This window comes from Arachis duranensis, chromosome 9, assembly GCF_000817695.3.
Source record: "Arachis duranensis cultivar V14167 chromosome 9, aradu.V14167.gnm2.J7QH, whole genome shotgun sequence".
NCBI classification, from domain to species: domain Eukaryota; kingdom Viridiplantae; phylum Streptophyta; class Magnoliopsida; order Fabales; family Fabaceae; genus Arachis; species Arachis duranensis.
In genome coordinates, this window is record NC_029780.3 from 104,641,788 (window position 1) to 104,655,524 (window position 13,737).

At 31.3% G+C, this 13,737-nt stretch overlaps 1 protein-coding gene across 7 annotated transcripts; it reads right to left on the reverse strand.

Moving 5' to 3' along the window:
* Nucleotides 1–6,399: 6,399 nt before the first annotated feature.
* LOC107466652 (pentatricopeptide repeat-containing protein At4g16835, mitochondrial) lies at nucleotides 6,400–11,409 on the reverse strand. 7 transcript variants are annotated; one of them, XM_052254464.1, is made up of 6 exons: nucleotides 11,155–11,409; nucleotides 8,446–9,950; nucleotides 8,037–8,100; nucleotides 7,891–7,937; nucleotides 7,701–7,786; nucleotides 6,400–6,834 (listed from the first exon to the last, which is right to left on the reverse strand). In XM_052254464.1, the coding sequence occupies exons 1-4, from the start codon at nucleotides 11,182–11,184 to the stop codon at nucleotides 7,899–7,901; spliced, it is 1,638 nt and encodes a 545-aa protein (XP_052110424.1). In that variant the 5' UTR covers nucleotides 11,185–11,409; the 3' UTR covers nucleotides 6,400–6,834; nucleotides 7,701–7,786; nucleotides 7,891–7,898. The 7 variants fall into 7 exon arrangements, with proteins under 7 accessions (XP_052110424.1, XP_052110418.1, XP_052110422.1 ...); XM_052254458.1 differs by having other exon boundaries at nucleotides 8,446–10,439; XM_052254462.1 differs by having other exon boundaries at nucleotides 8,169–10,439.
* Between the last annotated feature and the right edge of the window lie 2,328 nt (nucleotides 11,410–13,737).

Here is a 13,737-nt window from a genome sequence, read left to right on the forward strand (position 1 = left end):
TGTGATGGAATTCAAAATTTTATTAAGATGAATTAATTCAGACCTTGGAACCATGAGAGAGAAATGATGATTGATTTGATGGCCTCTTTAATAATGCACACCACCGAGAAACAAAGGGAAGTGGACATTTAATTTGCTTTATCAAAATTCATTAGTTAATGTTCAAATTTCTCTTTCTTCTCTCTCAACTTTCTTCATCTCTTTCGGTCTTTACACAGCCAGCCATGGAAGCTACATTGAGCTACCAAAAAGAAAGAAAGGCTCGCCAAAAGACCATCACAATGATGGCAAAAAAATATAAAAAATGTGGTGGCTAAGATTCTCATTCACTTGTAGTAAGATTTTGTGATGAGATCTTAGCTTCTCCATACCAAAAATGGTTGAAGAAGATTTTGGCCAGCAAAGAGAAGATCTTTAGAGGGATGGCTTGACTCTGATCTTGCTCAACCACCACAGGAGGTAGCTACAGTGGCTACGTGATGGAAGAGGCAGAGATAGGAGCAGATGAAGCTATCATCATCATAAAGCATCAAGGGCCAGGAGTTCATCTTGCAGAGCAAGAAAAGATGAAGGGCTCGGATTGATGAAGATTGGTGACCAAGGAAGGACTAGAGGTAATTGCATGTTTGATTTTGCATGGGTTATCTCTTCTCTCTCTCTTTGGCCGAACCGGTTCTGTTTTGAAGAAGAAGATTAGCTTGGTTTGTTTGGTTTTAACCATGAAGACTTCTCCCTATAAGTAAGAGTAAACAGTCAGGGTTTGATTCAAGGAAAAGAAGTGAGAGTGCAAGGCACGGTGTTCTCATAGCTATCTAAGCTAGCAGTTTTTCTTCTCCTTCAATGTATTCTGTTTTATATTTTTCTGTTTAATTTTGTCATGCCTTGAGTCTCATGAAAAAAAGGCAAACAGTGAGGTTTGTATGAAAAAAAGCCATAGAGCGGAAAAAGGCAGAGAGTGCAAAATTAAAAGAAAAAGTCATAGATGTCCTTAGAGGTCCTTTGTACATCTGTGTTGTGTTTCATGATTCTGTGGGAATCCCTTTGCAAGTTGGGTTAGCACTTAGCAGTTGAAAGCTTGGCAGTGACCAAGTCAAGTTCAGTTTTGGATTTAGAATTCTGGACTTGTCCCAGATAGGAAGGGTAGTTCCTAGGGAGAATTAGTGTATGTAATCAAAGATGATTATAGTGAAATTCCATCATTATTGTGATGGAGACTGGATGTAGGCTGCACTGCACTTAGCAGCTAAACCAGGATATATCTGGTGTTATTTTTCTTTCTCTTCTACTCCATTTTCTGTTTCTGCTGCACATGAGATAAAACCGAAAAATATCTCGTGCCAAGTGACGAGACAAAAAGAAAAGTCTCGTGGCTAGGGACGAGACAAAAATTTCCAGAAGTTGTATCAAATACAAGCAAGTGTTCTGAAGTGAAAAGGGGCTAAGATTCAACCCCCCTTCTCTTAGCCACTGAAACCATCAATTACCAATAGTCGAAATTGCATCTCCGAATTTGACATGAATTTACCAAAACTGAACTTAAATTGAGGAAATTCAATCCCATTATGTGTTCCACTTCGAAGATTTTTGGGCAGGCATAAAAAGCATGGAGGGAATGGAACTTCAATTTGGCCTACAAAACTCCGTGGAAACAATTCCTCAATAAAAAATCGTGCTTCTCCCAAAAAAACTAACTTTAACCACATTTCATTAGGTTGATCATAATATGTGAGTAAATCCAACCATCCTTCGGTAAAATAGTACTGCCACTTCGTTGGACACTTACATCCGTATAATTAGAACCCGAATTAGTGAATACAACTTGAGATGATATTTGATGGATGTGGTGCATTGTAAATAATTGCGGTAAAAGACAATCGCACTGGAACATTAGACGAAAAGAATAAGTTGGAGTAAGAACAATCATTAAATTATCAAAAGAATAATATAATAGAATGAGTATATAAAAAATACTATAAAAATTATAAATTATACCTTAAAAGGATCAACTTCGATGAAAAATGAAGAATACATTTTTATTCTATGAAGTAGTCAAAAAAGAATAATAAATTAAAAAAATAAGTTGGTTCTCAGATCTAGGCTTACGAATTACAAAAAAATACTATATATAGCATTTATTAGAACAAAAATAATTATATACATTAGTTATTATTAAGTTGATTTTTTATTATTTACGTTATAAATCATATATTTGTCGTGATTGAATAAGCCTTTATCATATCATATACATTTTTATCATGATTAGAATCATAGATTTATGTTTTAATTTTTTAAGATATATATCAATATCAACTTGGCAAAAATTACGATTAATTTAAAATTATATTACAATAATTAAAAATTAAAATTATTGACAGTTAACATAATTATGTATTAAATGTTGATTTAACGTATAATTATAAAAAATTATTGATAATTAATATAATTATGTATTAAATGCTAATTTGATGTATAATTATTGACAATTAACATAATTATGTAAAAAATAAAATCTAGCAACTAAAATTAAATTTGTTAACTAATTGAAGTTAGGTAGACAATGTTTGGTAATTATTTTAGCATTTAATAATAATAATAATAATAATAATAATTTGACAATGTTTGAACACCTCAAGAGCATGCCATATCAGTTCCATCATTAAATGCAAAAATTCTATTTTTATATAATAGAATAGAATAAATAGATAAAGATATTTTCTTAAATTAGTATAATTATACATTATTCATTAAATGTTATTTGTAATATAATTATAATAAAGATATTTTTATAAAATAAATTTGGAAGAGAGAATAATACTTTTATTTTGGAGGAAAAATAAATTCATGAGGAATTGACACCTCACTTTCATTAATTAGGACAAAAATCCAATTTTAATATATTAAGTAGAAATAGATAATTATGGTTTTAAGAGGTAAGAACACTTTCTAACAAAAGAAAAGAAAAAAAAGGAAAGAAAATTAAGATCAATTATTTTATTGTACCTAATTATTAATTATTTTATTATTTGTTTACAATAATTTTACAGAGTTGATTAAAATAATTGTTATATCAAAAATAATATTTATTATTTAAATTTTTTTAACTTAATTATTTTTTTTCTTAGTTATACGGAGAGAAAATAAAAATAAAAATAACTTAAAAATTGAAAAAAAAAAAGAAATCTCATATTCAAAAATTTAAAAATAACATATTAAAAAAGAATAGTCGTAATATATAAATTGAGACAATAATTTAAATTTAAATTAATTTAAAACTAATTTAATCAAATGCCAATATTAGAATTAAATTACTTAAATAATTTTTAATCTATTTTAGTCCTTAGACACGTATAGATTAGAGTCATTCTCGTAACAACAACCAACTGAAATAATATCATAAGTTCGAATATTTAGAATTCGTGCAAATTCAGACCATCACTTTGTTATATAAATTTTTCATTATCCTCTATCCATACAATGCGGCAAGTAGGGGGTGGCAAGCGAGGAAGCCTGCCCTACCCCGCCAGAAGTCCGCCTTTTGGTGGGCTGGCCCGCCCCTCTTAGTGAGGTGATCCTAGAATTTCACCATGCCCTGCCTAACTGCGGGCTGGCGAGCTAAGCTTGCCAAAATTCTTCTTTTATTTTTTTATTATTAACTACTAAATAATATATATAATTTCACAATCATATTAATAAATTTATAATTTCTAAAAGCATAAAAAATTATATTTTTTATATTCACAAACATTAAAGTCTTTGCAATTATAAATATTGTCTCAAAAGCAAAATAAACATAATCCAAAACATAATTATAAATATTGTCTCTAAAGCAACATAGATATAATCCAAAACACGCAATTTTCATCTTTATACTCTTGTAAGTTGGGTTTGGAGAAGTTGGATTTTGACAAAAAAAAGTACAAAAATATCCCTTGCAAAAAAAACTAAGCCCGACAGAGAAGCCCGCCCCGCCCTGCCATGCCAAAACCCGCGGTTTAAGCGGTGCGAGTTAGGCGAGCTTTTTACTCTTTGGCAATCACAATTTTCCAGTTCGGCTCGTCTTTTTGGCGAGTTACACGGGCCGGCCTGGCGGGTTTGGGCCCGTTTACCACTCCTAGTGGCAAGGTATAGAATTGTCACACCGAAAAACTAAACTGACATTTATTCTCCTCAATGGCATTGCATTAATGTAAAAGAAGGCCCGGTAATTTTTGAAACAAAAATTACAATATATTATAAAATTATTTTAATTACGAAATGTTTAAAATAAGAAAATTTGAATATATTACAAACCTTTGAAATTGCATCTCCGAGTTTGACATGAATTTACCAAAACTGAACTTAAATTGAGAAAATTCAATCTCATTATGTGCTCCACTTCGAAGATTTCTGGACAGACGTAGAAATAAAGCATGGAGGGAATAGAACTTGAACTTAGCCTACAAAGCTCCGTGGAAACAATTTCTCAATAAAAAATCGAGTTTACTTCCCCTTCGTTGGACGCTTACATCCATCAAATTAGAATCCGAATCAATGAATACAAGTTGAGATGGTATTTGATGAATGTGGTGCATTGTAAACAATTGCGACAAAAAGACAATTGCACTGGAACATTAGACGAAAAGAATAAGTTGGAGTAAGAACAATCATTAAATTATCAAAAGAATAATATAATACAATGAGTATATAAAAAATAATATAAAAAATTATAAATTGTACCTTAAAATGATCAACTTCGTTGAAAAACGAAGAATACATTCTTATTCTATGAAATAATCAAGGAAGAATAATAAATTAAGAAAAATGAATTGACTCTCAGATCTAGACTCACGAACCACAAAAAACACTAGACATAACCTAATAATAATAATAATAATAATAATAATAATAATAATAATAATAATAATAATAATAATAATAATAATAATAATAATAATAATAATAATAATTATAATAATAATAATAATAATAATTCTATTTAACACGACTAAATAAAAAGATAATACAGTCTCTTTAATTTAAATTTATGAATAAATTAACTATTTTACCTTCTAAATTAGTTATCTCATTTTTTGTCTCTGATTTTCGAAAAAGTTAGAGTGTTAAATTAGTTAGTTATTAGGGTTTATAATTTAAATTTATTTATTTTATCTGTAACTAAATTCATAGATTAATTCAAATTAAAAGTATAAAAATGCATTAAATATTTGTTACAAACTAAATCTTTATCACATGAGTATAAAGCTAGCTGACATTGGTCACACTTGACATAGAAAATTTAAATAAAAACTGCAAGCCCCACTTTATGGACGTTATGGCACATTATCAATAGCATAAAACCAAGTCATCATTTTAGCTTTTGACACAAATTTCACTGGCATGTGTCCTCACTCCTCTAATTAAAGATGTGCAAAGTTGATATGTATAGCATAATGTATTATTTATTTCATTATTTATTTAATTTTACTTAAATTTATTTTTTAAAATTTTTTACTTTTGTTACAAAAAATAAGAGGAAAAAGTAACTAGAAAAAAGAAAAATGTAGAGAAAAAACCCAATAAGAAAAATACATTAAGTCAACACTCAATAGAGTAATCCAAAAAGTCGGAAAAAGGAAACCACCAAATAAAATGGGTCAGCAGCTCAAAAGAATGAGAAACACACATTAAACAAGACAACCAATAGATTAGGCCAAATGCACCAATACGCTATCTAGTAACTTGATTTAGCATACTAGTTCTATGCTACAAACCTTTTTGTTTGGTTTCACGTCTTTATATTAACTATTAGCAAAGACTGTCAGTTACTATAGTCAAGAATGTAATGAAAAGGATAAACACGGTTAAAGTATATTTAAGCTCATGCGTGCATTGAATTGTTAAATATATATAGTTAAGTTGATTTAGCTTAATCTCAAAAATTAATTTTAAACATATCACCAATTTTTATAAAGCTAACGAAATAACTCGAAAAATATATTTAAATTAAGAGATTCTGAGTCAACCATAAAAAATAGTTCAATTATATAAGTTGAGGAGAAAAGTTTCCAAAAACTTAAAATCATGATCAACATTAAATATCTAGGCATATGAAAAAGTTGCTAGAAAGCTAAGAAAGCACATTAAGACCATAAGTGGGAAATGACAAAGCCCAATTACACCTTCGGTCACAAAAATGAAAAATGAAAAATGAAAAATCAAAATTCCCAGCCCGTACTACCAGCATTTGTCCTCTACTCTTCAGCCATGACCAAATAAAAGGGTATTAGTGTAAAGAAGAAATTCTGTGAACGAGGCAGTTTGATATTTGGCATGCTGCAATAGTTTATGATATAGCTCAAATTAACATGGTTCATAAAAACAAAACAATCAAGCAGAAGAAGAAGACCCAAGCAGGAGACATTTGGCATAATGTTCACAAAATGAACACTTAAGCTAGTTATATATCTTTCAAGTGCTACATATATAGATATAGATAGAGTCCTATATAACTCACTCACACTAGCTACGATATGGCCAAAATATTAATGTGCATGCACCGTGATGATGGTCATAGCAAGTCATGGCCATAAAGTTTATTTTTGTACATGAAAGCCTTATGTCTCAGGTTTGTGACTATCATTTGTAAAGCTCCAGTTATGAGTAACAATTATTGTGATACAATGATACTGGAATCATGAACTATGTAGAAACCAATTGAGAATGTAGAAGACTACACATAATTTTTTGAGGAAGCATACCAAAGGGTCCACATCTTAGCAATTTTACTTCTTGATTGGTTCTGATTTTTAGAGGAACCGCACCGAAGGGTGAAGGGTCCAAGCTTCCTTCAATTTTCTAATAATCAACCACAAAATATAATAACAAGAACAATTAAATTAACACAATAATAACAAAGTAAGGATCAGCAAAAACACTAGGGAGCTGCAATGAGTAATAAGTCAATAGCAACATAGCAAAAGGGTTAATAACGTCTAACACAACAGCAATTAGGTGATTAACAAGTTAACAAATTGCAAAAAAAAAAAAAAAGAACACAGCAACCATGGCAATTGGCAAGAACACAGCAACCAGCAAGAACAACTAGGCAATAGCAAAAAATTTAGTAAACCAGAACAACAACAATTCCACTAACTTTTTTTTTATTTGATACATCAACACTCACCATTCACCAAAACCTAAGAATCGAAAGTGAGGGTGGGAAGACCCCAGAGCAGTTCAGCATACAACATACACACACAGCCAAAATCAGAGGACCAAAACAACAAAGACGTCATCTCTAACACCCCCACCCTTATGCTAACAAATCTAAGCAACACAACACAACATCAGCACAAAATACATACATTTAACAAAACAACAATTCTACTACAACAATAATAACAATAATGGGGATTATTAGTCAATGAAGATGCTTCATTTTTTGCTTTTGGTTTCTTTTCCCTCAAGTCAACACTTCTAAAATAAATTTATTGATGAACACTGGCTAAAATAGAATCTTGAGATCAAATATCAAATTGGGTTATACTTTATTGCAGAATTATGTTCAATCATCGCTGTTACTGACACAATGGTAAAATAATAAACTGGCAGAAGTTAAATGGCTTTTCACTAACCATGTACCAACCTGCATTATTCTACAATAAAATTGATTTCAGTGATTAATTACACTACAGAAACAGAACATGCACCTTAAAACTGACCTTTGAACGTTACTAGCTGCTAAGTGCTAATGCAAAAAGTGAGATTGTTGATACTGGTAGCCAAAACCAACTGGAAATTAAAAGAACTGCACAAGGGAGGAAGGAAATTAATTATGACAATAAAGTGAAGAGACGTCAATCACCTAAAAATCAGAAGATTAGCAAGAATGGAGGATATCCTGGTAACCACCAAGAAGACTAGCAAGCAGACAAGTGACCACACGAGAAGTCAATCACCTAAAAATCAGAACCAACCGTGAATCCGAAGCTAAAACCCCAAAATTGGAACCCAAAACCCCCCAAATTTCACATAATGAATTGAAAATCGAAATATACCTTCTCTGACTCCATTAGCCTTTGTAGTTCATCATCACCATCATAGCCATACACATCTTCAACACTGAAAAGAGAGAGCGAGTGAGAACAAGTGAGAAAGAGAGGATAGAGAGTGAGACAAAGAATGATGACCTGGTGAGCGCACGAGACGATGGTGAGCGGCAACGATGAGAGTAGACGAAGGTGAGGAAGAAGATGAAGTGGGGTGAAAACGAAAGAGAACAAGGAAGAAGTGGCGTGAGAATGAAGGAGAACAAAGGCAGTTTGGCGTGGAAACAAAAAATTCATTAAGGTGAAACTTTTTGTTCTTGGCATGTATAATGAAGTTCATTGAACTAACTGGTTTAAATAGACATGTCCTTTGACTGAATTCAATTGCATTGTTTTGGTTGCATAATGGCAAGATTACCAGTAATCACTGCAGGAGCAAGACCCGTCCTTGAAATGATGAAACCTAGTGGTATCCCTAACAATGATTTCTCTTCCTTCTATAGCTGATATGTACTTTATTGCAGTGTGGCAATCTCCACAAACTCTCAAGTTCTTGAATACCCTGATTGGAACACCTAATGGTACCTTTAGAAGTCCAAATGCAATTGCCAATTTCTCACTGTGCCATAGAAGAAGCTGTTCTTTCAGCTCCTCTTCCACATCATGCAATGCAAACTCAAGATCCGGAATATAGCCAGCCATCTTCATTTTTTTCTCCAATTCATTTAGTTTTTTATGTATAGAAACCAATTCTGGGTGCAATCGGTCGCTTGACCGAAACTCATGCACCACACTCTTTATCTCAATCCAACTATATCCGGGTGCCTTCACTACATTATTGTCTTTCATCGATCTCCGAATCCTAGCAACATGCTCCCATCTATTTTGTGCTGCATAAATATTGGCCAATTGAACATATCCAGTTGCACTACTAGGATCAAGCGCAAGCAGATTCTTGGCAGCAAACTCAGCCAGATCTAGGTTCTTATGGATCCTACAGGCTCCCAAAAGCGTTCCAAAGATGGCAGGATGTGGCTTAAACGGCATACTTTTTATCAAGTCTTTTGCCTCAGATAACCTTCCACGTCGACCAAGAAGGTCAACCATGCAAGCATAGTGTTCTGGCCTAGCTTCAATTCCATAATCCCTTATCATAGCATCAAAATATTGGACCCCAAGATCTACAAATCCTGCATGGTTACAAGCTAAAAATACTGCTACAAAAGTAATCCAATCTGGCTTCATGCCATCATTTTTCATTGCATCAAATAACTCCAGAGCTTTTTCACCAGCTCCATGTTGTGCATAACCAGAAATCATTGTGTTCCATGATACAAGGTCTTTCCGTTGGATCTGTAAAAACAATTTCGACGCGTCCTTCAGTTCCCCGCATTTGGAATACATGCTAACCAATGAAGTTCCGGCTGTGGTGTCACTACTCAATGGAGATTTACAAACTAACTGATGAACTTGTCTACCGAGTTGCAATGCTGATAGGTTACTACAACCCAACAACACACTGGTCAAGCTCACAGCATTAGGCTTGGCCCCAGTCTCTAACATTGTCTTGAAAAGCTTCAACCCATCTTCTGCCCTGCTATTATCAACATATCCAGCTATCATAGCATTCCATGTCACCAAAGTCTTCTGAGACATTTCTTGGAATAATTTCTCAGCAGACTCAACCCTGCCAAATTTCATGTACCCAGTGATCATGGCAGTCCAGGTAATCACACTCTTCACAGTTGCAGCATAAAAGTACTCCACTGCAGAATCCAAGTCTCCACAAGCCACATACCCCGACACCATCGCACTCCATGAAACAGTATTTTTCTCTGGCATTGCCAAGAACATCATGCGCGCCTCACCCATCAATCCAATCTGAGCATAACCTGAGATCATTGTGTTCCAAGACGCCGTATCCTTCACAGGCATTACATCAAAGTAAGCACGGGCTCTGTGGATGCCAAAATTGTTCAAATAACACGCCAGCATGATATTATAAGACACACTATTCGGTTCAGGAATTTTATCAAACACTTGGCGTACAACTTCAAAATCCCCAAGATTCTTGGCGTAGCCAGCAAGGATAGAGTTCCAAGTAACGGTGCTCTTCACTGTCATATTATTAAACACTTGGAGAGCAGAATCCATGTCACCCAATCGAAGGAAATTGGCGATGAGCTTGTTGGAGGCAACGACATTGTTGAACATGCTCTGGTTGAACCGTGATGGGAGTGGGGTTACTGACATGGCGGAGCAACAACCGAGGCCGGAGGAGGAGGACACGTGGTGTTTACTCAGCGTTAAAACAAAGTTCCTAAAAAGCCCTGAATAATACATGAATCGATGGCTTTGTCCTTAGGGGGCCTTGATTCTTAGTTGTTTTTTCGTGTTCAAGAGCTTATGCAGCTGTAGTGGCGGGAAAATAAACTGGTGTGACTGCTTAGTTATTTGATTGGTTATTTTAAAAGACTTCAACTAGGAGCTAACTTTCTTTTAGCCAATAGTCATTTTTTTTTCTAATTTTAAAGAGAAAATATAAAAGAACCAACTTTTAGCCAACATTAGTCGGCTTTTTCTTTAGTTCTAAAATTTTTCATTCTTTTTGGAGGATTTATGATTTAGAATTTAGAGTTAAAAGTTTTATCATTTAGGATCTAAAGTTTGAGTTAAACAAAATAATTTTCAAAAAAGTTTATGTTAGTTAAAAAAATTGTTTCCCTAACATTTATCAAATTTAAATTCTAAATTTTAAACCTTAAATCCAAAATCTTAAATTCTATATCCCAAATTCTAATGTTAGTTATTTTCATTCTCTATATCTTTTCAGTTTAGAAATGTTATTTCTCTATATTTTCATTCGAACCAATATTCACACCACAAAAACAACCATTCAGTCCCAAAAGTTCATTTAAACCCTTTTCATCTTGCATCCAATTCACAAAACACATACACGGACCAATACCATCAAACATTCAGCCATAAGTCAAACCACATACTAAACTAATCAAAGTATCAAACACTCACACCATAAACAATTTCAAACTCATTCAGCCACTCTAAAATCTACCACATAAATAGTATTTTTTTTTTTTTTTGCTGAAAGAGAACTAAAAAGAAATACCTCTGCTACGCCGCCGGTCCTCTCTTCCATCTCTGAGGATGAATCCTACCGGTGATCTTTCCGGCGTCGCCATCTTGTTGCCGAGCTGCTACGTCTTCACTGACAGCAGCAACACTATCACCGCCGAGCCTCTCTTTTCCTCTCTGTTCTCTAGACCGGCGCGGCCTCTTCTTCGTCTTTTCTCTCTTCGCGATCTCTCTCCTTCGCCGGTGGGGGCCTCTGTTTTCGAAGCCACTAACCCCCTCCGTTCTGAGTTCTGACTCGCCCCGGCCCCCCGTTATTGTGTATTATTTATTTAAGAGAAAAAAAAATCTTAAACTCGTGTGACAATTATTTCGACACATTTTTATTTTTAATACTGCATTAATAATGGTATTTTTTTGAATTGTGATTTAATATGGTATTTTTTAAAATATGGAATGATTTAATTTATAGAATATAAATCGGATTATCCAATTTTTAAGAAGTACAAAAATCAGACAGTTTAATTTGTGTATTTCAAATATTTTTAATTTTTTAAACACAAATCGAAAGGTCTGATTTGTGTATCTCAAATTTTTAAAATTTTTTAAACACAAATCGGAGGATTCAATTTATGTACCTTCCATAATTCCGTCTGATTTGTGTACTTCAAATTTTTTAATTTTTTAAACATAAATCGAAGGGTCCAATTTATCATTTATGTAATTAATAAATTATTGAAATTCGAAAATAATAGTTATTTTAATATAAAAACAAAATAAAAATATTTATGATAGAGTAAAATTAACAAAATACTTATTGTTTCTGTTCCATATTGTTTAAAATAGCTAGATATTTTTAAAATATTAGTAAAAATATGTATTTTAATTTTTTAATTCTAAATTTTTTACTGTATTTTATTTTTTATTTACATAAAATCGGGTCAATTGGTTCAATCAGTAATCTACCGGTTGAACCAATAACTCAGTGACCTAATAACTGATAACTATGGTTCTAAAGAAAAACTTTCAATATTTTTTTATATTAAGGGTATTCGTGGAAGGATTGACAGATTTTTTTGTTTAGAACAAAGAGTGTGCTAAACTATTAGTAAGAGTAGAGACTGCAACGGTTAAGAAGTTACAGCTTTTCAAATAGAAACTTGCGAGTCCATGAGTATACCATGAAGCTACAAAGGTTGTACTTGTGAACCAACCCCCCAAAACGAAATAGGCGCAAAGAAAGAGCAATAGACCGGACCAACCCACAAAAGCGAAACGATCCCTCCGTAACCAGTCATCTCCTTATTTTTTAAAATAATTGTTAGGCCGTTTAATTTTTTATTATCTTTTTTAAATATATTAATTAAATTTATTGTATAAAATAAAAAATATTAATAATTTTTAATTTTTTTATTTATAAAAATTAAATACATAATATATTAGTAATTAACATGTCATATAAATATATTTTAAAAAAAGATTATTGATTAAAGGACCGTCTCACAAAATTAAATATTAAAAACCAAAAAAAAACTTTTTTATTAAAAATTTCATAATCTTTTAAAAAAATTATCCGAAATCAAAATAGGTATTCAATAAAAATTATGCAAATGTCATTTTTTATTTGTCTAACAAAACTTGTTAATAATTATAAACTAAATTAGGTACTTTTATTAAATTTTAACAAAATAAATTCATAAACCATAGTAAAACATAAAAAAATATAATTCATATGGTAAGTTATCAGAACTCTCAACTTAAATTTTTTATTGTCCGTAAGCAAGAATAAGAGTCCGTTTGAAAAGCTTTAAAAATAATTTTTTTGAATTTTTGACTTATGAAAAGTAGTAATATTAATGTCCAGTATAATTTTCAAAATTAAATTGCAACTTTTTAAAAAGCTATTTAGGAATTTATAGAGAAGTTAAAAAAAATAACTTCTCTCATAATACTACTACTTTTTATCATATTTTTATAAAATAATAACTTTTAAAACTAAAAATCTAAATATAAAATAACTTATTTATAAGGTACTTTTAATATAATCATTTATTACTTAAGTTATTTTTTTAAAAATAGTTTAATTAAGATATTTTTTTAAATTTGGCCTAAATAAGAAATCACAGAAAATTATTTTTTTCTGTGTGATCGATACTATTAGCATCTTTTTAGTCCTTATAAATGTTACGAAATTCAAAGAGACACTAAAACCAATAAAATACTAATTATTAAAAAAGAAATATAGAAACACACTTAAAATAGAATTTATTTATTTATTGTTTTATTTTTTTTATATCCCTCGTTAATATTTGGAAATTCAATCCAAAAGCTAAGTTTCCTACAGTTGAAATTTAATCAAGATCATTTAGTTGTGCAACCAATAAGAATAGAAATATTGGTACATGCATAAAATAACAACAACAATAAAATCTTGTTTGAATACTATTAAAATATTAAAAAGGATATTTTTTAATAAAAATATTTTTATTTTTTGTATATTTAATAAATTTTTAATAATAAAAAACAAGTATTGAAAAAACATCTTTTTCTTTTGAATTATAATTTTATATTTTTTATTTAAAAAATTATTTTAACATAATAAATAATAATTAATTATTTT

Coding starts and splice junctions, on each gene's coding strand:
- LOC107466652 (XM_052254458.1), bottom strand. CDS start 10,370: ATGTATTATTCAGGGCTTTTTAGGAACTTTGTTTTAACGCTGAGTAAA. Junction 8,101..8,445: donor TGCTCCTGCAGTGATTACTG/GTAATCTTGCCA, acceptor CTCTCTTTTCAG/TGTTGAAGATGTGTATGGCT. Junction 7,938..8,036: donor GGCTAATGGAGTCAGAGAAG/GTATATTTCGAT, acceptor TCTGATTTTTAG/GTGATTGACTTCTCGTGTGG.